Raw genomic sequence first — 25,601 nt, 5'->3', positions numbered from 1 at the left:
AGCATGATCTTAGATTCAATTAAGACACAGGATATATGAACATGAATGTTCGGGGAACTTGAGCGGTCTGTGGTAAGAATCCAAAGCAAGGCCTTACTTGATGAATAGGGAGTATATAGTACACGAGTGATGCCAATCATAGTATTTCTTTCCATCGATGCAAGGAGAATTCTTTCATGACGTATTATCTATGACAGGGAACTGTGCTATGTGAAGCTTCGCAGTTGCGTATGGCACTAACTTCGCCCTGAAAGGCTGGCTTTGAATCTTCTTCTCTACATCGAGAGGGTCTGCTGCAGTTCCGTTCCGAGTTGGCCAGCTGACCCAAGCAGCAGAGACCTCAAGGTGCACAGGAGAGGCTCCCGAATTCCACACAGGATTAGGAAGTTCTGAAATTTCCCTGTCGCCTCCTTGCTCCCACGGACCCTTGTGTACTACGACCTCTAAACCCTGTGTTGGATCGATGGCGATGTTCCAGTCGGCAGTTGGTAAGTAGTCGTGGTCACGGGTATGTATCATCCATGGTTCCTTGTCTTGGTTAGCCACGGACGAAACCTCGGTACACTCTGAAGCTTGGTCCTTGTAATTGCGTGGAAGCCTGGTCTCGGTTTTGAAGTCGATCTCATACGCGTAAAGCAGAGGTCCATAGTGAATACTGACTGAGCCGTTCTCATGCTTCTGAACACGGACCTCCGTATGGATTGTGATGAACACATCAAAGTCGCCGGCCGCGGGTATGTCAATCTTGTGAACATGGCTGCTGCTGTCCTCCTTGTTTTGTATGAATGGCTGCGGCTTTGCTGAAGCAAGCGAGCCTGAGCCCTTGAACTCGATCGTAGAAGATGGAGAGGCCCAGTCTGGAACTCTAATTAACAATTCAAATGGTTTGCTGGTGGAGATGCTATAGCGAAGCGCACACGGGGCAAATGGGTAGTTCGAGTCGCAGTTGATGGTGATATCCTCAGTTTCCAGCCTGGATGGTATAAGATAGGCATGAATGATGGATGTCATCCCTTCCGGGGTCTGTTTCCACAGGAATGCATTCATCAAGAGCTTAGGGTAAGCAGTGGGGTGATTGACTGTGCAACAAGGCTACCCGGGAATTAATCACCAGACCTCTCGTTATGGACTTTCTGGCCACTTACGAACTCGGGTTCTAGCCCGAAGACATTTGCGTACCGGCAAACATCGTAGAACGGTGTTTTCTCGCCCTCTGGAAGCTCCAGCTCTTTGGCCCAGGGCTGGTTGACCTGCGTGATGTACTGATGACTCCACCAGTCTGCACTGATACCAGCAGGAACGGCATTGAAGGCTACTGACTCTACCATATCGGCAAAGTGGTTGTCTCCGAAAAGCTGGTAAAGGTAGGAGATCGAGAACATTAGCTCCACAGAGCAACATAGCTCGGAGCCCCGCTGCGGCGAAAGCCCGCCGATGTACTCATCGCTGCTGATGGATCCTGCAGCTATGCCGTGGTAATCGAAGGTCTTCTTAACAGCATCTCTACAAAGAGATGCAAGATCGTCAGACGGTGCCATCCGGTATAAATGAGCCGGGTATCGAAGGCCTGCGACTTGGTTCAATATGAGATGGATCTTATTCAGTTAAAGTGTCTTACCTTGTGCAACGTTGACTCCGTGCTTGAAGTTCAGAGACTTGTGGCGGACTGAGGGCGTCTTGGGAAAGTCTTCCCCAAAGAATTTTGTCCAGTCTCTCTCCATGATACGAGAGCCTTCCCACATCATGTTCATAACTTCCCAAATGCCGTGACGATCACTGGAGCTTTCGGGCTGATCGTAGAGCCACTGAAGTGTAAGAGCTAGTTCATGAGCTCTAGCGACCCCAAAAAGTTGCAAGTCGAAGACATCATCCTTCTGTGCAATGTAACCCTGGTAGTTATTCTTGAGCATTTTGCGAACCAGCCTCACAAAACGCAAGACGGCTTCTAGGATCGTTGCACGTCTTGACCAGTCCGCGATGGCATGATTCATGAGCCCCTGAAGCAGCAAACAGCGCGCCCATATTCCCCGGGTATGTGATGTAGTTTCCGGACCCAGCCAGCCATCTTCGGCTTGATGTTCAAGCGTGTAGTCCAAGAAGTAGTCCGCTTGCTTCTTCAAGTCCAAGAACAGCTGCGGATCAGAGTCTCGATCCAAACTATACGCAAGCGGAACGATGTAGTTGTACCAGTATGGTGCAGCTTCGTTTAGGGGGGTGTACTCCCATGTTCCTCCAAGCCATGTGCTCTCTTTGACAAATCGATAAAAGTGGAACAAGTTCCCTCCGAGACCTTTGGCACTCAGTCGAAGCTGGTCGCGAAACCACCCATTGGGTTTGATTGCACCCAAGGGATAAAGTTCGTACTTGAAGGGAACGAGAGCTTTGTTGAAATGCTCAGTAGATGCCATAGCTGAAGGCTTGGTGATATTTAATGGGTGACTGAGCACAAGATAATGATAGGATGATTCGGCTAGTTGCTATGATCTCGAAATTGATGGAACAACGCCAGCTGAAGCCACCGACGTTCACCAGAGTGTCTCGAAAGATATGTTGTCAAATGTGGAACTTGGGAGTGATATGTCACTGTGTACAGGGATGTTCCTCGTTAGACAAACTCCTTCGACTTCCCGGAGAATTCAATGGAGACGATCGGCATCCAGCCCACTTGTTGCTTGTGGGGTAATTGGGACCGGCTGGCCGGATGCAAGATCGGGATCGTGCCCGACGCTACGGGGCGCCACTCCGGACCGCTGGAACAACACCCCGCACTGCCGCGGAGGCCGGGAGGTATGTTGCGGGCCGATAAGCGCCACGGAGAGCCTTCTGCTTAGGGCTTGTTACATATCCGTCCCGAAGTTTGAGCTTTCATCTTGGTTAGCACCAGGAACAAACGGCTGCGCGAAACCACGTGAACGCCGACGAGGTACTTCTCTTGTATGTTGCAAATTGACCTGACTTCTCGGGGCTTGGAAGGCGGGACCTCAAACATGAGCCAATTCTCACACTGCTTACCTTCCAACTGGCTCAGCCATTTCCAAACATGCTGCTGAATGAGCGAGTGTTGTCCCTACTATTGATGACGGACGATGCTTTAAAGTTTGGTTAGGATTATGAGTTCTGATTGAACTCCTTGGAGTCTCGTTGGAGACTGCGCCGACCGAGATAATCAGGCAGCCATGCATAGCCACCGAGTCCTTGGCGTCAGACCAGTGGCGGTATCACTCTCGGGCTTTCTGATAATTTGATTAGCGGGGGACCTGCCTATGATTCTCCTCAATTGCGAAATGCTGACTTTCCATTGCTATGACGATGCTTCGATCACGCTCGCTGCCTTCGGCAAGTCCGAACGGTACTCTTAAGCCAGCAGAAAGACTGCGGCAAGCTTCGTCAGATACAGATGTCGCAAAAGCAATCTGCTGCCGTTCACTCGAAACAGAAGGCCCCTCAGATTCTTCATTACGTCAAAGTCCTGACTTGTCAGCCAGGTACAACGTCAAGCAATCGACAGCAAGCCCAAAGTACACACCTTTGCCAGATGCTGGCACATACATCCGTCTGCTCAGTTTCCAAACACTGCCGGCGGCTTCTTCTGGCACCGTCGACATACGCTGCGTCCTCCACACCTCTCGGCTAGCACAAATCCCTCAATACAATGCCATCTCCTACACTTGGGGCCCAGAAGCGCCGACAACTCTGATCGAGGTCAATGGACAACTAAAAAGTGTTCGGCTAAATTGCGAACTTGTTCTGGGGCGGGCCCGACAACACGATCCTACAGCTCTTTATTGGATCGATGCCATCTGTATCGACCAAGAAAATTTGGAAGAAAAAGGCCACCAAGTTGCCATCATGGGCAAAGTCTTCGGAACCTCTCATCTAGTGATTGCATATGTCGGCGAGCACGCAGATGATAGCCGGTTTCTCTGCAAGAAGCTCCAAAACCATGCCTACTTCTTCAGATGGGTCGGCAGAAACCAGCACTGGCTTGGCCCCAGCGACAGAGCTTTGTCAAGACTTTGGTTCTTCCTGATCAGATACAGAACCCTTCCGCGGATGCTCATCGCATTCAAATCACTTTTGAGAAGGGAGTATTTTCAGAGGGTTTGGGTCTATCAGGAGCTGTTTCTGGGCAAGCAGGTTTATGTACAATGTGGGGAGTCACTTTTGCACATACGCATGTTTCATGGATTTGCGGCAGCAAACCATGTCTGGGGGTTGATGAAAGCCCAGGAAGCGTTTGAGCGGTTAAGTCTCTCCGATGACCCGTTTTTGCGAACAGACATCCCAAAGCTTGAGATACTGGTGGCTGGTTCTTTCCAACAACAGCCGCTGGCCCTGGCAATGCTTATTGAGCATGTGCATGATTGTGAGTTGGGATGCCACGATCTCTTAGACAAAGTGTATGGGGTTCTTTCTCTGGTACATTGGCGTGGCGAAGAGCCAATCTCGCCAGATTACACCATGGATGTATTCCAGCTGGGAGTTGAGTTGCTTTCAAGGGCTAAAGAGAGCCCCATACACTCTGTCGACTTCCTTCTTGAATATGCTGAGTTGGTGGTTAAGATCCTGAAACTTCACGACGAGCTCTCGCCCAGGCTTGAACATGCGATACAGGTACGAAATCATAAGAACACGGCACAAGGACTGATGAGTTCCGCATCCGGCACGAGAACCTTCTTCTGTGAGGGATTTTTATGGAGTGGGATTCGTCTTACATGCAACAAAACTGGGGAATGGGTCTTTCCGATTGTGGAAGGCAAGACTACAGTGCATCGTGTCGTCAGGAATATCCTTCTCTCACGAACTGCTGCAGTTGGCGACTGGTGTCTGTTTCAGGGGCATGAGGGATACAGACAGATCCTTCTTGTAGTCAGAGAGGAAGTTGACGGACAACGATATTGGATAGTTGGCAAGGGTTTGGCCAGGTATAAACCGAACGTTCGGGTTCCAGCGTCAGACAGATTCCGATTGTACATCGACGCAGAAGACTTTTCAGTCATCGCCAGCCAGTCCTTTTACTTCAGTGGCAGTCTTGGGGATGTGAATGATGCGCAAGAATATCTAGAAACTGGTGTCTGCGGTGTAGCTGGGTCGTCTTACGCCGAGTCGGCTGATTAGGCATTGTGATGATTGCCTCCGCATTCTCCTTGGAAATGAAGCAGCACATGCTATTCGCGGCGATCCAATCACAAAGTGAATAAATAAGACGTAAGATTATGACGGCTGCAGGCTATCGCTTCCCAAAACTCATGCCTTGAACTTCTTATGCTAGATCAGTTCGCAACTGCAAAGGCCGACTTCAACCTCCTCCAACACTCGTTCTTCACAGCAGTATGCTCATCCGTCGTCCTCAACACCGCATCCCTGTTCTCCACTGCCCGGCGGAGCAAATACGCCAAACACTCGCCCATGCTGCCCCACGTAGAACACTTGAACACGTCCGGCCCTCCGAAACCCTCGTTCTTCTCCTGCAGAAGCGAGAAGCTGACCTCGTCAGACATGCCGTGCAGCTGTCCAAACGCAATGGGCACAGTCGGCTTGCCCTCCTTGACGCGCTGCTGGTGTAGCTTCAGCGCAGCAAAGACACTTTCCCTGTTGTGACTAGCCAACAACAGATCCACAGAGGGAAATGGCTTGGATCCGCCAAAGTCTCCAATGTGTCTCTTGACGGCGCCCTGAGAGATATAGTTGTACGCGTTATCGGTATCCTGCTTCGTTTCATGGATGCGAGAGCGGTTGTCCGAGAGGATGTACGCGCCGCGGACGACCTTGAGGCCCAGGGTGAATCCGTCCTTGCTAGCCTCCGAGAGGTGGTTGATAACGTTGTCCGTGGTGCTCTTGAGATAAGCCTGGTACGTGTTGTATATGGCAGCGTATCCGTCTCCGTTGAACTTGCGCATGAGCTCCAGGGTGACGCGGTCAATGGCCTTCTGGAAGTGCGTGGACTCGGCGTCGACGATGATTCTAATTCCGCGCTGTTTGCATGTTGTGGCGATCTCATCGAGGGCGTCGAGCATCTGTTTCGGGGGGAAACTGTCTTCGGCGAAGGCTTTTGTGACTTCGCGGCCAGCTCCGGTCAACTTGATGGCGAGGATGTCACCCTCGCCAACCTGTGCCGCAGTCTCCAGGGTACCGCATCTCCAGGACTCGATTTCAGAATCGACGCCAGCAATACCCGATGCAGCAGCGGTCTTTCCAGTCTCGTGAGCCGATTGAGTTAAGTGGTCGAATACAGTCTCCTTGGCGTAGGTGAGAATGACGCCCTTGAAGCCCAAGGCTTTGAGCCGGTCAACACATGCTTTCGTCTGTTCAGGGGTCTCTCCGGCGCAGAACTGGTCGTAGAATGTCTTCTTGAGGATGGCGTGTAGTACTGGGTTGCGATCAACGTCTAGAAGGAAGCTTCCGCTCGACTTAGAGAGGAAAGATAGTGCGTAAAGTGAAGGGATGAGAAGGAAGCGGTTTGATGAGATGGTGGTGATGAGTAACGATCTTAGAAGGGTTCCCGTAGATAAGATGGATAACGGCGCGCCAGGAACGGATTTCCATGCTGGAGGGCTCTTGAGCTCAATGCTGCTTGTCTCTGGAATAGCAGCATGTGGCGACCCTGCTCCGACTGCTTGTCGCGGTTGTGTTGGCTTCCCGTAGCTTCGTCTGCCAGATACGACGAACGCGGGGTTCGCCCAGGGCGTCTTGGCAGATGCCAGCCCCAGCGACACCTTCATGGTATGTCTAGATGTGAATGTGACAGAATTCGTGTACGTCGCAACTTCAAGAGAGTATTCGGATGCTTCCGAGTATGAGATGAGCCCGTGATTTGAGCGGTTGAAAGGGGGACGGCTTCTAAATGCTTATTCGGTTTCCCCGCCTCTGGTCGTGATCGGATCCGGTGGTTTCTCCAACGCCTCCTTCTCCAACGCTTCGTTCCGGTCCGATGTACGGACGTGGCGGGCATGGCCATCCTGGTGGCTAACAGGTCACATGCTGTGGTTTAGATGGGCATGCCAATCGGGATTGCTTGCAATGAGTTCCGTCTTGGAGATATGAGTTGGCGTCTGCGTCTACATAGTACATGTACGCTGTTTCGATGGCTGGAGCTGGCTATCGCTCCTCTCTCCCCCGCACGCATCGCGATGCTAGCCGAACAGGGAGTAAGCTTGGAGGGGGACGTGTGTAGCAACTGTACTCTGGGGGGACGTCTTCGTGAGTGAATGGCTGGCAGCTCCGATAACATGTCACTTGATGCTATGCACATGTGCAGATAAGATAGCTGGCATCGCCGAGGATCTGGGCGATGGCCGAGAGAGGAAAGTGGCTCGACGAGGGTACCGGAGAGGGCTCCGGGAGGGGATCCACTTACCGGACACCCCTCCGATGCGACCCCATCGTCACTCAACACCAGTCCGACTTGGAGGTCCCTTATGGGATGGACGTCTGCCATTGTTATCTGGGAGCATGTCGCGATGACGATCTGTGGCTGGGGGGTGTCTTATCTGAGCCCCGGTCGAGTATCGGACCGTGAGAACGTGGCCGTGTATCCCCGGTGACGGAGGACTGATGCGGGACATCAACTTGATGGCTTGACTCATGAACTGGTTTAAATCTGTCAATAAATGATGCAGTTCCCGAGCAGTTTCCTTTTGTATCAAGACTTGTAATGTTTTGCTCAATCAGACAGGTAATGGATGAGGTGTACTTGCAACAAGCTATCAGTCCTGTAGACACACGTTCCTACCGCACTGTCGACGGCACGTTCCTTGGCAAAATGTTCCCTTCCCATCTCAACGATTGTGCCATTGATAAGAAGCTCCCGGATACTGCACTTCAACCTGCATGAAGACAAGTGACGTCTCGCCCACGCCTTTTGCCGACCATGAAAGTCGATCTCTAGCCGGCCGCACGCTATCATCAGGGGAAAAGACGGCAACCCGGACCCCGGCCACTGAACCAACAGACGCGACATCACCTCTTGTGATAAGAGATCGGCCGAGTCTCTATCAGACGAGCATACGTCCAACCCGCATTTCAGGGGCGCGAATGCTGGGATGAAAGATAAAGTCGCATTGGAACTGTGCGACGGGCAATAGCTGTACGACGGAGTACGATAGCTGATAGACTTGAATAAAACTGAAACCGAGCCGCCAAGTTCTGGGCGATGCTTGTTATTTTCTGAGCAGACTCTTGTTTCTTCTTTGACTTTTAGTGAAATTTGCGTCATATCAACATGGCAGTTGACGAAAAGAAGCTGGATGTTGCCGATGAGGCTGTCCAGCCGACCTCCAGTAACGGCGAGGGGGAGCAGAGCTCCTTATCGCAACATCGTCCCCTATCGCGGGCGTTGAAGGGGCGGCATATGCAGATGATTGCCATCGGTTAGTGAACTCTGGCAAATCGATATCATTGATGAAGCTCAACATAGCATTTCATGAATTTCAGGAGGCTCCATTGGTGCTGGTCTCTTCGTCGGAACGGGAGGAGCTTTGAGGACTGGTGGTCCGGCGGCTCTGGTACGGTGATATCAACTCAGTCCTGATGTGTGACGAACTAACGAATTCGATTAGCTCATTGGCTTTATCATCATTGGGTGCATGATGATGTGCACTGTCCAAGCCCTCGGAGAACTAGCCATTATCTACCCAGTAAACGGTGCCTTCTACGAATATGCCGTGCGATTCATCGATCCGGCCTGGTAAGGTCGCCCTCGGGGGATGACTTCAAGTCTCGATGCAGCTGACTGGTGAATAAGGGGCTTTGCAATGGGCTGGGAATACTCCATCGGTTGGATGGTTACCCTGCCCTTCGAGATCACCGCCGCCGGCATCACTATAGAATTTTGGAAAAGCAGAGAGGAGGTCAGCCCGGGAGTCTGGTGTGCTGTCTTCATGACTCTGCTGATCGTGATTCAAGTCTTTGGTGTTCGAGGATATGGCGAAGGTATGTACTCAACACTCCCTGCTGGGCCAGCAGCCTACGCTAATGGCCACCCAAAGTCGAGTTCATCCTCGCCATCGTCAAGATCATAGCCTGCATCGGCTTCATCATCCTCGGAATCATCATTAACACAGGCGGCGTCCCCACTGATCCCCGCGGCTACATCGGAGCCCAGTACTGGCACGACCCGGGCGCCTTCCGTAACGGATTCCAGGGCTTCTGCTCCGTCTTCGTGACAGCCGGTATGCCCAAACCCTTCATGCTTCCATATGCTCGAGCCTAACAGTCGACAGCATTCTCCTTTGGCGGGACAGAGATGGTAGGCCTCGCTGCCGCCGAGGCAGCCAACCCCCGCAAGACTCTCCCCAAGGCCTCCCGACAGGTATTCTGGCGTATCACCCTCTTCTACATCCTCAACATCTTCATCATGGGCCTCATCGTCCCGTCGGACAGTGATGTACTCCTCGGCGCAAGCGGAGCCAACACCAAAGCCTCCCCGTTCGTGCTCGCGGTCCAGCTGGCCGGGATCGAGGTCCTCCCTCACATCATCAACGGCGGTGCGTCCCTCTCACCCCCTTTTCTCCCATCAACAACAAGCTAACAACACGAATGAAAGTCATCACCCTCGCCGTCATCTCCGTTGCAAACTCCTGCACCTACGGCTCCACCCGCGTCCTCCAGGCCCTCGCCCAATCAGGCCGCGCGCCCGCCATCTTCGCGCGCGTCGATAAGGACGGCCGCCCCATCTACAGCGTCGCGCTGCAGGTCGCCTTCGGCTTCATCTCCTTCATCACCATCGCCGCCGACGGCAAGACCGTCTTCAGCTGGCTGCTCGCCGTCACGGGCCTCTCGGGCCAGTTCGCGTACGCGAGCATCATGCTGGCGCACATCCGCTTCCGCAAGGCGTGGCGTTTGCAGGGCCGCAGTCTGGATGAGATCCCCTGGCGCTCTGCGCTGGGGGTCGCTGGGAGCTATGTGGGCGTGTTCCTGGTGGTGTGTTCGCTGAGCGCGACGTTTTACTCGGCTTTATACGTAAGTTGTTTGTGATCTTGTGAGATGTTTGGGGGGTTGTGTTGCTGACGTTGGGGGATTAGCCGGTTGGCGGAAGCCCGAATGCCGAGTCGTTCTTCCAGAGTTATATGGCGGCGCCGATTACGCTAGCGCTGTTTCTTTTCTGGAAGGTGTATACGAGAGACTGGGGCTTTGGAGTTGATCTGCGGAGTGTTGACCTGGACAAGGGCAGGCGGCGGGAGGAGGAGCTGGAGGTTTATGAAGTTGACGAGGTTGAGAAGAAGACTCCGATGTGGAAGCGAATCCTGGGGTTTTTCTTCTGAGGTCATGTTAAGTGGTCACTGTTGCTGTAAACCTTAGTGTGGAAGTTTAGCATCACAGGTGGGAGGTAGACTGAGTGTGTTGAATTCTTTCATTGTGTGGTATCAAACGGCTGTAACCAGGCATATTTCGCTGTTCAGGCGTGTAACCTTTGCAGGCGTGCATCAAGGCTCCCTTTCCAATCTTCAGGGTCTGATAGCTGGTTGCATGTCAATCTCATGCGACCTTTCTTCAGGTGAACTTGATACCCCGATGCACGAGCATGCCAAAATGCCTGGGCAGCCTGGCCAGTATTCACTTGTTAAGTTGCCGCCCTCGTCTAATCGCCCGTTAGAAGCTGTCCAACGGGGCAAGGAGCGCCTTGGAATGGTGGGTATCAGGCCGACTTTGGGTACGTAGATGGCCTTGCTTGAGCTCTTGGGATCCATCATTTCTTGTGCTTGAGAAGGCAATGGCGGCCCCACTTGCGTTGAAACTTTTCGGGAATGAAGGGCAGGTCTGGAACCCAGAGTGCTCTGGCGAGGTAGTGTGTGTTGGCCGCATCCAGAAACGGAACACATTTCACAACCTCCCAGTGCTCTTCATCGGCATTGTAGTCGGGCTCATTCGGCGGCAAGGGGTCGTTTCGCTCGGGGTACTGAGTATCGACCAGGAATCCGCAGGTCCTCTGGTCAACGTACTTGCCCATGTCTTCCTCGTTCCTGTCGTTCATACCCATCGTGGGCATCCAAGTACCGCTCCAGAAACCGAAGCCAGTCCGAGCTTCAGCAAACTCTCCAGGAAGCAGTCCTCGGAACTCGGAGCGAACGAACTTGGCGTGCATGTCGCGGGGCAGGAAGTAGGAAGATGGGAAGCGGTACCACTCCTTGCCGAAGCACACGTTATCACCACGAAGGCCGAGCCCCTGTTGACCGCTGACACCCGCTCCAAGTGGCGAGTAGAGCCTCATCGGGGCAGAGTAGGCGGACCAGATACCGTAGACGCGCGAGAGTCCGATGTCGAAGGACAGCAGGAGCACCAGACTGACGGTGAAAAGCTTGAGCTTGGCAGGAATCTTGCCAACAAGAGTCTTGGGGTCCGAGTTGCCAAGAGCCGCCAGAATGATGTGTAGGGATATGGCAGCATTGAGAGCAAGAAAAGGGTACGCGGGGTACATGAACCGCTCTTCCTTGTGAGGCTGAAGGGTGAAGATGCCAAGCCAGAGGTAGAAAGGCGAGATGAAAACCAGCGCGCGCAAGCCTGTCTGGAAGCCTTGTCCTGAAGGTGAAACCAGCTTCTGCAGGACGAAAAGGGGGAGGCAGACAAGAGCCAAGATGAACCAAATGTTGAAGTTCAGGGCGAGGTTGCGGAAGTAAAAGTCCCAAGGCTCAGTGCCGTACAACTCTGGGCCACCGGTCTCCGAGAAGATGTTGTACTTGACAATGTTCCAAGATGCGACCTCGACCTTCTTGTAGAAGAAGGTGTTGATGCATCCATCAAAGAACTAGATGTGTTAGATACGGTTTACACCACAGATCTCAACAAGAGGCTTACCATTACGATCAAGCCAGCAATCACACCCCTGACGACGCGGATGATAGCCTCAATGAAACGATCCTTGTCACTCAGCGCAGCGAAGACGGCCTCCTCAATGAGGAAGGGGAAGGAAAGGGCGGCAGCAAAAGGCCATCCTACGACAGCTCCAACAGCAAACCAGAAAATTCCTTGGGCAGTCTTCAGTCCACCGCGCCAGTTCATGAAGGACGAAGCGCCGAGCATGGCCATGTACATGGCAAAGCTGGAGGGCAGATAGGCGGTGCTCGCATGGAAGTTGCCTGCGCTGAAGACCGTGGCCAGGATGAAGAAGAGACCAATGCGCGCATTGAGGGTGAGGCTGATGACACGGAACAGCAGAGTCTGGCACAAGGCGCAGCCAAAGGCCAGAGCATATCGAATGAAGTAAAACTCGCCAACCTGGGCCAGTCAGTACGAGTCTAATAGGCCTGATATCGTGGACGACGCATTGGACTTGCCTTGGTAGACTGGGGCAGCAGACGGCGGATGTTGCCGACAATGGCATGCAGACTAACGTAGAGCCAGCTGCGAATGGCATATGTGGGAGAATACTCCCATGTCTGGAGGCCGTAGCCGTGGGAGAGGTAGTGGGTGGGCTCGTAGTAGTTGAATGTCTCGTCGCAGTCTTGGATCGGGGCGAAGAGGGCGGAGATTATGTTGGCAGCCAGGAAGCAATAAAAGGCTGAGATGGGCTCGATGGCGAAAGGGCTGGGCGGCCTATCGCGAGGGTCTTGTTAGTGGGCGTCGCAGGAGTGGCTGCGCAAGCAGCTGGGGATTGAATTGGACAGCTTACTTCTTTCTGGCATGGCCGGCCTCAGGGTGGACGAACTCCCTCTGCGGAGGAGCAGCTTTTGGCGGCATCGTGGCGGGTTGTCACGGTCGGAGTGGGCGAAACAACACGGGCCGTCGAGACGATCAGAGGTGGTGATGCCACTGAGCCCCAAATCTCAACAATTCAGATTTCGGGGAGCTGTGACGCCACAGCTTCTCAATTGACAGGGGTCTAGATGGACAGTTCTGAAAACAAAGACCACACTGTATTGAGCTCCAAATTTAGGCGTGTAGCGTACAGTGTTGACGGCAAGATGATGGCGGAGAATTTGGATTGGCCAAAGCTGGTGGATCGGAGCTGCAGCTGGCGCACAGACCAAGGGTGTGATGATGACGAAAGGAAACAAGCCGAAGATTGTGGCTTGACACCAACAGGGAAGTCCGGATTTAGCGTCAGGTGGTGATGAAAGAGCGTCTCGCAGATGCGCGCCCATCAGCGCATCAGGCCATCCGCACTGGTTAGCGGCTGGTGTTTGCTGATACTGGGCTGCAGCCAGAGAGCACGGATTCTATTCCGTCGTCTCATGTCTCCCTTTACCTGAAGGTACAGGGCTCACATGTGTAAGCTTGTCGATGTCAAGGTGAGCAGAAATGATGGAAAGTAAACAAAAATAAAAGGACCAGAAGGCTCATCTTTCCATGCGCAAAAAATGACATGTGAGAGCTGTCGCATTGATGATTCGCAGGTGACACTTCTCGCAGCAAAGAGCCCTGTCCAAGGCCGTCATAAAATTTGGAGCCCTTCACCTCTCAGCGAGGGAACAGTCCGCAGATCTGCCGCTGAAGTGCCCGGGACCCTGGACTGGAGTTCAGCTGGGTTGGTCGTCGTACCGCTGTCTTGCTTTGCCGGGGTCACTGTAACCTTTCCTCCCTCCCGCCGCCGATGACCCCTCCCTCTCAATTCCGTGTCAATTCAGCGCGCTCCCGGCCACTCCAGCGTCCAGCGAAGAAATAAGGGCAGCAGCTGGCCCGACCAAAGGGAAGCACAGAGAAGGAAGCAGTGACGCACTGACGCACCGACCACCGCTTGCCTGAGTCCAGGCTCCATTTTCCTCCACCTCCACCTTAACCAGCCACTCCACCGCCCGCCATCACCTCAACTTCTTGCGCATTCTGGCCAGCTTTCCAAAGTCAACTCCAACACCACCAGGAAAAAGACACACGACACAGAGTTTTGCACTGCGTCGCAAATCCCATCATCCTTTGCGAACCTGCTGATTATCAGCACCAACAGCTGTATACCGCATTTCACGCCTATCGCGCCCACCGCCAGAAGAATATTGCAAGATGGCACCCCCTCCGCCCGCCAGCGTCCCTCTCACCCAGAGGCTTCTGCTTCTCGCCCAGACCCTGCAATGTATGTCGATTTCAAACTCCCGTCTGCATGTCTGAGTGCGGCATATGCTAACCGTCTATCTTCAAACAGTCGCTTGGTTTGCCGGGTACGTACAGATCATTCCGTTTGACCTTCGAGCTTCATCCGTATCCCTGCGACCCGAAGAACATGCTGGTCGCGCCTGCGGAGGAGGTCAGGGTACCGGGGCTGCATCTTTAGCGATGAGAACTTCTTCCAGGGCTCAGCATTTGCTAACAACGCGTTCGCCAGACACCTGACTCTGATCCTGTCCGTTATTCGCTATTCCTTCTCCTACGTTACCTTCAACTACTACAGCAGAGTCGCCCGCTGGAGTTACCGATTGGCCTTCCTCTCCGCCTGCCTTACCTACGGTATTGTCGTCTACAAGACCCTGAGAGCTCGCAGCAAGGCTGGAGCTAAGGCGCCCCAGAGCCCCTTGGCTCTCATCGCCGACGAGAATGTCCAGTACCTTGGTAAGTCTCTTCGTTCTCTCCGTCTTGTCGCTGCGGCTAACTGGAATCTGCAGTCATGTCCCTGGTCTGGCTCCTCTCTCCCCAGTACCCCCTGGCTATGCTTCCCTACGCCATCTACTCCGTCTTTCACGTCGCCACCTACACGCGCGCCAACGTGATTCCCACCATCACTCCCCCCAAGCCCATCGCCCCGGCTGCTGGCGCTTCTCCCGGCGGAAAGCCCCAGTACGCGCACAACCCCATTGCCGACAAGATTGGCGCTTTCGTCAAGGAGTACTACGACGCGTCCATGTCCGTGGTCTCCTCCCTTGAGATCCTCCTCTGGGTTCGCCTTCTGCTCTCTGCCATCACCTTCCAGCGCCGTTCCTGGATTCTGATTGCCATCTACACTGCCTTCCTGCGTGCCCGCTTCACTCAGAGCTCTCACGTCCAGAACTCGTTCGCCATGTTCGAGTCCCGCGTTGACTCCGCCGTCGGCAACCAGGGTACTCCCCCTGCCGCTCGCCAGGCCTGGGACACTGTCAAGGGAGGCGCCCGCCAGTTCTACGCCTACACCGACCCTAACCGCTACCTCAGCGGTACCGCCGTCCCCAAGAAGACCTCCTAAGAGCTCAAATTGGCAGGCAGGATGCACACCAGTCCCTACGACTGGTGCATGATGCCCACACATCTTAATTATACGATATTGCATCAGTACCGGCTCGGCCGATGCGATGGGCCAGGCTGCAACTCCAGCCATGATAAGAATGTTTCCTTCCATGGGAGTATGTAAGAAACGGTTCAGGGGCAAGGATACAAGGTAGCAACGGAAAGGAAAGAAGAGGAGATGTTTTACGGCCGACCATTGTTCAAACGGCTTTTCCGCGACTCATTCTGGCTTTTGGAGTGTCGGCGAGTATAGGACCTGGACGAACCCCGGGTTGCGCTCTGCATTACACTATGATTTCAGGTTTCCCGTTTCGCTCTCTGGCTCTGGCCATTGTCTACTAGTTTGTTTGCGCAATACATCAAAACCCGCATGATTAAAGTATTCATTCCACCGTTTGCTTCGCGCTGCGATGTGTGTGGGCGATGATAATGTAACACCGATACAAGGGCTAAGCACATGTCGCCAAGCACCCGGGAAACGAACGCTCTAGACACCTAGCCACACCCAAAGTGGCGTAGCTCGGCCTTTCCCTCCCCTGGTTCACCCCACTATCAATGACGTCGCGCAGCCGTCGCGCACACCGACGTCAAGCCTCGACAAGCTGCACGCGACCAAGGCGCAGGCGCAGCTAAGGAACCACCCGCAAAACGTCAGGAGGCCTTTCGACTTGGATTGCACCTCCCTAGGCCCTTCATTTAATACAGCTGCACTGCAACAACCTTTTTATTTTTGGCGCGCGACCCCGTCCTAAACCTTGCTCCGCTTTCCAATCCAAGTTCCACGTCGCATTCAAGGTTTCGGGTTCTTCTTTTTTTCTTCTCGAGAAATGGCTTCTCTATTGCGACAAATCGTCGCGGGGCCTCGCGCAAGGCACGCCGAGTCCGACTTGGACTTGTGCTATGTCACATCCAACATTATTGCCACGTGAGTTGTTCTCTTCCTCACAATGTTTGCAGGACACAAGAAGCTGATGATGATTTGCGAATCAGCTCCGGTCCATCAGGGACGTATCCCCAAAGAGCCTACCGAAACCCGCTCGACCGCCTCGTCACCTTCCTCGACGAGAAACACAAGGACAACTGGGCGATATGGGAGTTCCGCGCCGAGGGAACGGGGTACCCCGACGAGGAGGTCTACGGGCGCGTGAGGCATTACCCCTGGCCCGACCACCACCCGCCGCCATTCTGCCTGATTCCCATGATCATGGCGAGCATGCGCAACTGGCTCAATGGCGGCGACCTCCAGCAGGGCGACGTGGCTGTCAGCAAGTCTGACGGTAAGAAGGTCGAGGGACGCGATAATCAGAGAGTCGTCGTTGTGCACTGTAAGGCTGGCAAGGGTCGCAGCGGGACTGTTTCTTGCAGCTACTTGATCTCGGAGTGTGGCTGGAAGCCAGAGGAGGCGCTGACGAGGTTTACTGAGCGGAGGATGAGGCCCAAGTTCGGCGCTGGTGTGTCTATCCCGAGTCAACTGCGCACGATCACGTACGTGGACCGCTGGACTAGAGGAGGCAAGAAGTATGTGGATCGCGCTGTTGAAATTATGGAGATTCATGTCTGGGGTCTGCGTAGCGGCGTCAAGTTTGATGTTGAGGGCTTCAAGGACGAAGGCAAGAAGATCAAGGTGTTTCACACGTTCAAGAAGAGCGAGAGGGTGGTTATCGAGGGAGATGCACCTAGTGGAGGGGGTATCGGTCGTATGATGACCGATTTGGCCAGCGTGGGAGTCAAGCCTACGGAGAAGGCCCCCGCGGAAGCACCTTTGGCGGAGCATGCCAATACCAACCACGCAAAGGATGGTGGAAAGAAGGAGGAGACAAAGGAAGACGGGGTGTCGAGGAGTAAGAGCAAGAAGTTGAGGAACGCCAAGACAACGTCACTTATCAGGGACCCGACGGCGCCTGGACAGCAGAAGAGGAGCGAGACGGAGGCGAATGGCAAGGAAGATGCTGAGGAAGGAGAGCCTGGTGGCATGGCCGTTATCCTCAAGCCGAAGGAGGCTATCCACATCCCGAACAGTGATGTCAACATCTCCGTCGAGAGAAGGAACAGGACGTCCGCTAGTATGGGTCTGACTATGGTCACAGCGGTGGCTCACGTCTGGTTCAACGTCTTCTTTGAGGGTAACGGCCCAGAGCAAGACGGCAAGCCTGACGCCAGCGGCGTGTTCGAGATTGAGTGGGACGCAATGGACGGTATCAAGGGATCCAGTAGGAAGGGATCCCGCGGGTTCGACAAGATTGCCGTCGTTTGGCGAGTTGCGGACTCCCACCGCGCCAAGGACGGCGGTGATGAAGTCGGCCCTGCCGAGGGTGATGTCGTCCAGCAGCCTTCAGAAGGGTCTCCGGTGCCGCAGATGAAGGCTGCTGACTGGAAGGGCGGGAACAAGGAGGATCCCACAGCCGAGAAGCATCTCGGCCTAAGGACGGAGAGTCCCGACAGCGCGGACGTCAGCCGGGCGAGCAGTGTCAAGGACGGTGTCGTGAAGGATGGAGATGAGACTGATTCTATGGAGGGTGTGAAGACCAGCGGACCGTATGGAGAAGAGATTGAGGCGGAGGATGTTGATGTCAAGAAGGTTGAGAAGGAGGTGGCGACTGAGAGCGTTAACAAGAAGGTTGAGCCGGGCCCAGAGTTGTTGAATTCTCCTGATACAGCGAGCGGGACGACTGCTGCTGGGAGCACTGAGATCAAGAAGTAGACGAGAGATGGGTGCATGCATCGGGATAATACCATGATATGGAAGGAGCGCTGTGGTTGTAGATTTTCAATTTGTATAAATACTTATGCCTATTTACTCAACCACTTTGGTGTTGAACAGTAAGAGTCGCCATCGTAATGGTGGTCTCATACTCCAGGTTGACCGGGTGTTGATAAAAGAGACCAATACGATGACGAGAAAGGTGGAGGACGTCTCACCGCATATTTCCAAGAATTCCTTTAATGTTGTGTAGCGTGAAGGTTTTCTCTGACAGTACAGGTATTTGCTCCCATGCTAGAGGAGCAAAACAGATGGGTCTTGCTGCCAATCTCAGCTCAGCATCCGCCACGCCAGATGGCAGGGCAGACATGCAGGCTCAACCAATACGAGTCGCCTTAGCACCATCCCATTTAGGGACTTCAGTTTGTCGGAGACTGCTGCCTGGATCGTATTTCAGGCCCTCGTTTCCAGAGGCGAGAACTGGCAATGCCATGGTCTCATCATCTTACTCCCAAAGCCTAGGTTGACCGCCGTCTATCTCGACTCCCGCTATGGCTGATCCTCTGAGCGTCTTCGGTGGAGTTGCAGCCTCAGTTCAGCTTGTGGGATTTGCCGCAGGAGCTTTTATCAAGACAATCAGACTCGTCAAGCAACTTGAGGAAATTCCGAGGAAGACCGCCTGTCAATTGGACGATGTCAACAGTTCATCACAGAAAGTTCAGTTCTTTTGCCACCAGCTCAATGACAACCTTTCTCCGCTTATCGGATCTGAGCTTCTGCCTCGCTTGATGGCTTGCGCCAACAAGCTTCAAGACGCTCTGAACGATGCTCAACATTTGCTCGAACCGTTAGTTTCCGGCCATGTATCTACCAAGGGAAGACCCATCAAACGGCTATACAACGCCGCGGTGTCTGTAGTACAAGAACGCGCGATCTCGGAGAGGCTGCGAAGAGTAGAGACTCTGAATCAGCGGATGTTTGAGGAGCTTCTGATTGCGAGCCTTTACATATCGTTCGTGATCCCTATTCAAAAAAGGTATGCTGCTTGAGCTTACATCTTTGCAGCTTTTCTATTCACGGGCTTGTGGGGCAATCGCAAGCAAAAGTCGAATCCGAAATTGCTTTGACTCGCGATAAAATCGTTTCGAGACTTCAGTCTGTGGCGGTACCAAATGACAGGGCTTTTGCAATTTCGAACCGTCTGTCTGATCAAATAGGCCGTGTCGCCGCAAACCTGGAAAATTTGGGAGTCACAACATCGAGTAGAGACTTCGAAATGCAAGCGAAGCTCGAGATTATAGAGAGATTGATTCGCCAACAAGGAGTTCAGGTCACCGATGGGCTACAACGCGTTAGCGATCAGATATTAATTGCCATGGGCAGAAACATTCTAACCGCAGTTCCACAAATGAACGCCAACGGCCCTGAAAGATTTGCACAAGAGCGGTACCTTGCATCACAGAGGAGCAACATTTTTCCCCTTGTGAACAATTCTGCGACGATGAGAAACAAATTCAGCGTACCGGACCTTTATCAAGATCAGTTTCAGCCCTGCTCATGCCGGCCCAAATCAAAATGCGCAACCTTCAGGAAGGGGAACATCGGGTTTGATGCCCTTAGCCAGTCCTCACATCGCGATGACTGCCCTTCGCGACATTCGGGATGGCGGTTGTGGTATTATTCATTCACTGTCTGCCTACATCCGCTTCTTGACAAGGTCGTTGAATTTACGCTTGGTGCAGCTACAGGCCCAGGGGGGTGGACGATCATGCCGCCTTTGAAAGTAAACAACATTGTTAAACGATCCGAATCACCTATATTTCAGGCTTTCCAGAGGTTTCCAAAGCTATGTCTGATCGAGTCAGCTTCGCGGAACGACCACAGAATCTATCGTAGATCCCAGAGGTCGGACCAAAAACGATTTCGAGCAGGCTGGGAAGACGCTCGGTATGTTTGGAGTCCAGAGACAGGTCGGCATCTGGAGGACATAGAATTTCTTTTGCGAAAAGAGACATCATGCGGCAGATTCTCTGGATCTGACGTTGCAGAAAATGGCTTGACCATCCTGTTTGTGAGCCTGTTGATTCTATTCGTTGCTTAGCGTCTGGCACCTAACAATAATTAACTGCCTTAGGAGTTCTATCACATTCTAGTCTTGTTTGGGAGGCAGTGGAAGAGCTTCGAAGTACAACTGAGAAAACTCATCACAACGATTATTCGATGCGGCGTTGATACTCAGGCCAAGGCTGTATGCAAGCCACAATTTTGGGATCATCTTGCAGGCAGACCCTCCAGCTAGTAGGTTCAATGTTTAATTTGTGAAATGTTTGGAACAATCGCTACATTCTGAGTGACAGGCTGACAGGTGTCGACAGTCTCGCAAATTCTTTAGAGGAATTTACAGCAACGGAGTATTTCTTCAACGGCGGCTACGCAACCGGTAACGGTCTGGGCAAACACGTACCATTCTACACTGATCTAGTAGAGCAGGGCATGATTGACAGCGTGAGTCGGTACCATTTTGAACCTTGGTCCGTTCATCTCTTGCAACGTCACGTCGAAGTCGCCGAAGGTGGGTACGGCTTGCACAGAATCAATTGAGCAAAGTGATAACATTCATTACAGCGCTGGACTACGACGATCTATCCCTGGCAGTAATACGTCAATCATTTGATGACGTAAAGCGATTGATCTCGAAGAGGACATCCTCACTCAGGCTTGAAGCCTACGAGAATCGGTTCACTCATCTCGAGCTTGCGATGGGCTGGACACCAGGAATAACACAACTGGTTTCAGCAGGCTTTCCTGCAGCGGCAGCTATAGAGGCTGCCTGCTATGCGCAAAATACTGAAGCCTTGGCAATTCTTCTCACGTCGAAAGAATCGATATTTACGGAAGGTCTCGACAGCACAGTCAAGGAAACGTTGCGAGGCCCACTTTGGTCGTTGAGGGCCGCAATCATATCGAAGCGGGATGATATTCAACATCTGATTCTTTCATCTCTTAAAGAGAGACGTCAGAAGCTTTACGAAATGGCCTTGGAAACACTCTCTGCCGATGAAGCGAGACAGCTGAACCTTGAGGAGTCGCGTTTCGTCAAAGGAAACATAGAATCCATCTACAACAGATTGCGGGCGCAAAGATCAATACCACCAGAGCTCGATTGCTGTCGCATGGCATCTCCTTACCACTTCAAAAGTCACAAATGGGGGACTAGTTTTATGCCAGCCCAAAACGCTTGCCAGATTTTCGAAAATATCTATCAGGCGGGCTTCACTGAAGTGGACGAAATGGATGAGTCGGGAGAAACTCCAATGTTCAAGCATGTCAGAAGAGAGATCAGTCCAGCCCCAATGAGTTCCAGCTTTCTGTACCCGGAAGAAGTTGTAGCCTGGTTTCTCAAACGGGGGGCGAGTCCGATGACAAAGATGGAGGGAGAATGGCCCAGCATTCTGTTTTATCTTGCTGCAATTGAGCTGAGGATGACGCCCAGACAACGGAGCCATAGATACAAGGAGGCTCTCACCAAAGAAGCAGTCAAGGATTTTCATGGAATCGGGGACAACTGCGAGTGCTACTGCTCCTCCTTCGGATGTCTGCCTACACATGTGCTTCTGCGCTGCGAGCTTGAGGGCGAAAACTGCGTCCATCAAGCTGGCCGACTTTCGCTGTTGACCCGCTGGATTGAGGAATACAAAATTGGGATTGAAACACAAGGCCTTCTATTCAAAGAGACGGTTCGACTGGAGCTGTTTGAAAGGTTGGGAATGGCACATACGTGTTGCAGAGCCATTGACTCGCCCGACACATATGCCGGGCTCAAGGTTTGCCATCTTCCACAGTCGGAAAGGGAGCTTCTGAAAATTGAAGACACAGGGCTTAATGTGCAGCTTGAGCTTCTGATGAACTGGTATGATGTCTGGAAAGCTGCGGCACCAGCGACCGAGAGGGCTGTTTTCGAAAAGCAATGGTGGTCGGTTATGGATGGAATCTTGCCGCCCTTGACGCATGAGGAGTCCTGCCCGCCCAAATGGCTTCGTTCAGGCTACGAGAGGCCTTCAGACTCTGACGAAGCGAAAGCCTCGATTAGGGACGCTAGGGCTAGAAAAGAGCTGGCGACTTTGGAGAAGAGTGGTGTCGGAGGTTGCAGAGACTTTGAAGAAGCTGTCAATGATTACTTCAGCAGAAGACGCCTGGATGATGTTCAAATTTGGTATTCAGAGAAGACTCGTCGCTCAGGGAACTGACGCAAGAAGAGATTCAGACTGCTTGGACAGAACAGAGACTTGGAAACAACAGGCACAGGAGAAAAATCAGAAACAGGCTGCGATCGAAAACGGAATAAAAAAAGCACCCAGCTTATGAGCTCAGGCAGTTGGGTTCCATGGTCAACCGGAACAATTTTGTCAGGGGATGATCATGTTGCTCTTTCCATTTTGCGTAGATACATTTGTCAACGCCATCTAGCCTGAAGATTAATAATTTTTCTCTCTAAGTAATGTGATCAATTAATTTACTGATGGAGACTTAGACCATTCAATGACTAGCTGCCAGTAAGTTGGTATCAGATTTACGCCGTGGGTAAGCTCAAAGTCGCCTGAAAGGTTTTTGTCACAGTGTATTGCCTATTAACTTCTTCTAACCCAGACGCTCTAGATCAAGTGTAATGGATTAATCTCGAAAGAACCTCTAGAAGTCGCCATCCCAATATCCTAGCACCTACTTCCAATGCCTTGTCCAGGCTACATGCTTTACCACGGCTCGTCAAGAGTACAGACACTGACGACTTTTGCACTGCCTTAGGCGTTCTCGCAGGAATCTCCCAGTCGACCATGTGAGTAGGTCAAGCAGGCTGGGGATGGGTATCCGCGTGCATATCAAGCTGCGGGGCGGGCCAATGAACGTCATCATCAGACCTCCCTCCGTTCCATGCAGAATTGTCAGATGCTGTTTTCGGGCTCCTCAAGAAGCCCTCTGTCACCCTTCCCCTTTCCTTTCCTTTTTCTCCCCATTTTTGTTCCCCCGACCCATCCATCCAAGGTCACTTTCTTCGAGCATGGAGAATTGAGTAGCAACACCCTTCCACTCATTCTCCGCCGGCGTGATCTCACCATGGCTGATCCCCTGAGTATTCTCGGAGGCGTTGCGGCTTCGATTCAATTGGTTCAGTGCGCGACCAGCACCTTGCTTGGGACAATCAAGTTGATCCGAGAATTCCGCGACATACCCAACCAGACTGCCGCGCATCTGAATGACGTTGAAAGGTCGAGCGAGAGGGTCACTTACGTTTGCAAACACGTTCTCGATGCCGGCTCCACTGCAGATGACCCATTTGAAGCCGATTCGCTGCGCCGTTTATCCGCCGGTTGCGATGGCTTACGGTTTGCCGTTGATGAAGCGGAAGCTGTCCTGAAGCCGCTTGTCGAAGCTTCTCAGCCAGGCAAGCTTGCGAGAGCACAGCACTTTTGGAACGCACTCGTGTCAAAGACACGCGAATCCGTTATCCAGCAGAAATTGGAAAGAATAGACAAACTCAACTTGGAATTGATTGGGGAGTTGAACATCGCGGGCCTGGTTGGTCAAGAAAATTTCAGGTCCGTGGATTCTTGTTTAACTTCGATCATGGGTTGCTTCTAATGCCCCCCGAAAGGACGACATTGAAGGATGCCTCATCAATGATACAGCGGAATCAGGCCCGGTCATTTGAACATTTAACTTCCATCTATGAGAAGACGACGCAACTTGGTGCAACTATCGGCTCCTTGGACAACCGAATCAATCATGTCAGCACGACAGCAGACTCTATTCATCAACAGACATCCACCTTCGGCTCTGAAGTGCTAATAGGAATCCAACTTACCCACGAGAAAATGGAAAGAATGATACATCACCAGGAGATAATAATGAGCAATGAGCTTCGATCTATCCGCAATGAGCTACTTCTTGCAGTTTCAGGAACCGAAGCCAGAAGTCCCATCGGATCGCGCGTAGGCTTTGATGACCTCAGAATCACCCCCATGACAAAGCAAGACCAGATTTCGTTACAGAATAGCCTGGCCATCTCTTTGATGCACAGACCCACAGCCTTGCGAGATGCTTTGCATTTTTCAAACCACCGAAAGCAACATTTTCGGCTATGTGATTGCCGAACCAAGACAAAACATCGAATCGCGAGGGTATGGAATTTTCAGGTTGAAAGCCTAAAGAAGTCTGAGCACAGGGACAACTGTCCTCGTCGTGTTTCCGGCGTCTTCACACGGAGATACTCTGTGAGCGCAAGTCTCTACCCATTGATCAGTAGATTACTGGAGATATCAATTGGTGCATCGACTGGGCCTGGAGCTTGGACTGTGGTGCCACCTTTGAAGATACGTAAGACTGTCCAGCGTTCAAAATCCACAATATTCTCGGCTTTCGATACGCTTCTAGACGCATGTGCAGAAAGGAAGACAGTGGAGAATTGGGAAAGTTGGGACAGGAAGCGTACCTGGATAACCGATTACTCCACCCAAGCCGATCTCAGAAGCCGAGAAAACCAGTTTCAAATCATATGGAAGCCCTGCACAACTGACCACATTGAAAGCCTAACTAATAGTATCCGCAATGAAATAGTGCAGGGCACATTCTCTGGAATTGAGGTGGACGAAAACGGGTCTACCATACTTTTCGTGAGTCTCGAATCCGCCTTATGTAACAGGCGACTTGGTTAATGGTCTGTCGCAAAGGAGTTTTGCAATCTTCTTGTCTTGCTTGAAGAGCATTGGAAGAAGTTTAAGCCTCAACTTGAAATGCTCCTGCGCACGTTAAATCAATGCAATATCGACTATCAAGCCAAGACGGCTTTTGACGAGCGGTCACGTCATTATAGTATTGCAAGTGAATATAGGTAAGTCTTTAAGGAGCAAAGGCTTTACGCTCATAGAGAAGTGTCGGCTTAACTTTAGTAGAGGATCGTGGGTTCGTGACTACATCACGGCTACAGAGTATCTGATCGAAAGAGGACACACCGGACACGGGGGCCTTGGTTCGGAGGTGCCATTTTACGATGCAATGGTAGCTGAAGGCGCCATCGATATTTTCCAGACCTCCGTGGATGACAATGGCGATGAAGGCTACTATATATACGGATTCGGCGATTTGCCGCTGACGATACTGCTCAATCACCCTGCAATTGCTGAAGGTAAGCACAGCAAAAATTAGTATCTGTGTAGCATGTTTACTGAGATGACATCTCCGTCGTATAGCTCTCGAATATGACGCCTTAGCTTTGGCAATACTAGACCGGTCTATGGATAATGTAAAACATCTCACGGCCAAACCGTGCTTTCACTATTCGACGGAAAAGTTTCATCATTTAAAGCGTACATACATGGAGCTTGCCCTGGGATGGCCTACAGGCATCGAATATCTCCTGAAGCAGAATTTCAATGCGGCGCCTGCGATAAGTCTGGCGTGCAGATCTGGAGACGAACGTTCACTGCGACTTCTCCTGTGTACGAGGCAAGCGATATTTACCCAGGGTCTTGATCCCCGCCGGCTTGCGATGACTCGTTCACCACTTTGGATTTTCAGAGAGGCCATTGCTTCTAAAAGTATTGATATACTGAAACTTGCTGTCTCGGCGCTGCGGAAAAAACGAGAGCGCCTGTATGAAATTGCCATTCAGGTTTTCTCTGAGAATGATTTCCAGAATGAGAGAATCAACCGATCCAACTTCTTGAATGGCAATGCAGGAGCATTCTTCCGCAAGTTAGAAGAGAGAGTACCAATAGCTCCA

The 25,601-nt window shown here is 52.2% G+C and overlaps 6 protein-coding genes across 6 annotated transcripts; 3 read left to right on the top strand and 3 right to left on the bottom strand.

Annotated features, from left to right (window-relative positions):
- Positions 1-174: 174 nt before the first annotated feature.
- Positions 175-2,408, bottom strand: CGCA056_v007872 (uncharacterized protein; the record flags this gene model as incomplete). Its single annotated transcript, XM_037323120.1, has 4 exons — positions 175-857; positions 918-1,092; positions 1,146-1,567; positions 1,619-2,408. 4 exons carry the CDS (start codon positions 2,406-2,408, stop codon positions 175-177), a joined length of 2,070 nt encoding a protein of 689 aa, XP_037177926.1.
- Positions 2,409-5,273: 2,865 nt separating this feature from the next.
- CGCA056_v007871 (Proline dehydrogenase 1) lies at positions 5,274-6,722 on the bottom strand (the record flags this gene model as incomplete). Its single annotated transcript, XM_037323119.1, has 1 exon — positions 5,274-6,722. The coding sequence occupies one exon, from the start codon at positions 6,720-6,722 to the stop codon at positions 5,274-5,276; it is 1,449 nt and encodes a 482-aa protein (XP_037177927.1).
- A 1,499-nt stretch (positions 6,723-8,221) lies between these two features.
- Positions 8,222-10,262, top strand: CGCA056_v007870 (putative amino-acid permease; the record flags this gene model as incomplete). The annotated part of the gene is made up of 8 exons (XM_037323118.1): positions 8,222-8,369; positions 8,434-8,504; positions 8,559-8,686; positions 8,744-8,931; positions 8,988-9,170; positions 9,222-9,485; positions 9,545-9,960; positions 10,023-10,262. The coding sequence occupies 8 exons, from the start codon at positions 8,222-8,224 to the stop codon at positions 10,260-10,262; spliced, it is 1,638 nt and encodes a 545-aa protein (XP_037177928.1).
- A 425-nt stretch (positions 10,263-10,687) lies between these two features.
- Positions 10,688-12,675, bottom strand: alg9 (Alpha-1,2-mannosyltransferase alg9; the record flags this gene model as incomplete). Its single annotated transcript, XM_037323117.1, has 4 exons — positions 10,688-11,743; positions 11,794-12,213; positions 12,330-12,531; positions 12,608-12,675. The coding sequence occupies 4 exons, from the start codon at positions 12,673-12,675 to the stop codon at positions 10,688-10,690; spliced, it is 1,746 nt and encodes a 581-aa protein (XP_037178665.1).
- Positions 12,676-13,932: 1,257 nt separating this feature from the next.
- Positions 13,933-15,082, top strand: POM33 (Nucleoporin POM33; the record flags this gene model as incomplete). The annotated part of the gene is made up of 4 exons (XM_037323116.1): positions 13,933-14,002; positions 14,072-14,087; positions 14,252-14,475; positions 14,529-15,082. 4 exons carry the CDS (start codon positions 13,933-13,935, stop codon positions 15,080-15,082), a joined length of 864 nt encoding a protein of 287 aa, XP_037178664.1.
- Positions 15,083-15,950: 868 nt separating this feature from the next.
- pteN (Phosphatidylinositol 3,4,5-trisphosphate 3-phosphatase and dual-specificity protein phosphatase PTEN) lies at positions 15,951-17,824 on the top strand (the record flags this gene model as incomplete). The annotated part of the gene is made up of 2 exons (XM_037323115.1): positions 15,951-16,048; positions 16,114-17,824. The coding sequence occupies 2 exons, from the start codon at positions 15,951-15,953 to the stop codon at positions 17,822-17,824; spliced, it is 1,809 nt and encodes a 602-aa protein (XP_037177484.1).
- Between the last annotated feature and the right edge of the window lie 7,777 nt (positions 17,825-25,601).

This window comes from Colletotrichum aenigma, assembly GCF_013390185.1.
Source record: "Colletotrichum aenigma strain Cg56 chromosome Unknown KSG_Cg56_contig05, whole genome shotgun sequence".
Classification (NCBI taxonomy): Eukaryota; Fungi; Ascomycota; class Sordariomycetes; order Glomerellales; family Glomerellaceae; genus Colletotrichum; species Colletotrichum aenigma.
This window is presented reverse-complemented; position numbering and strand designations above follow the sequence as displayed.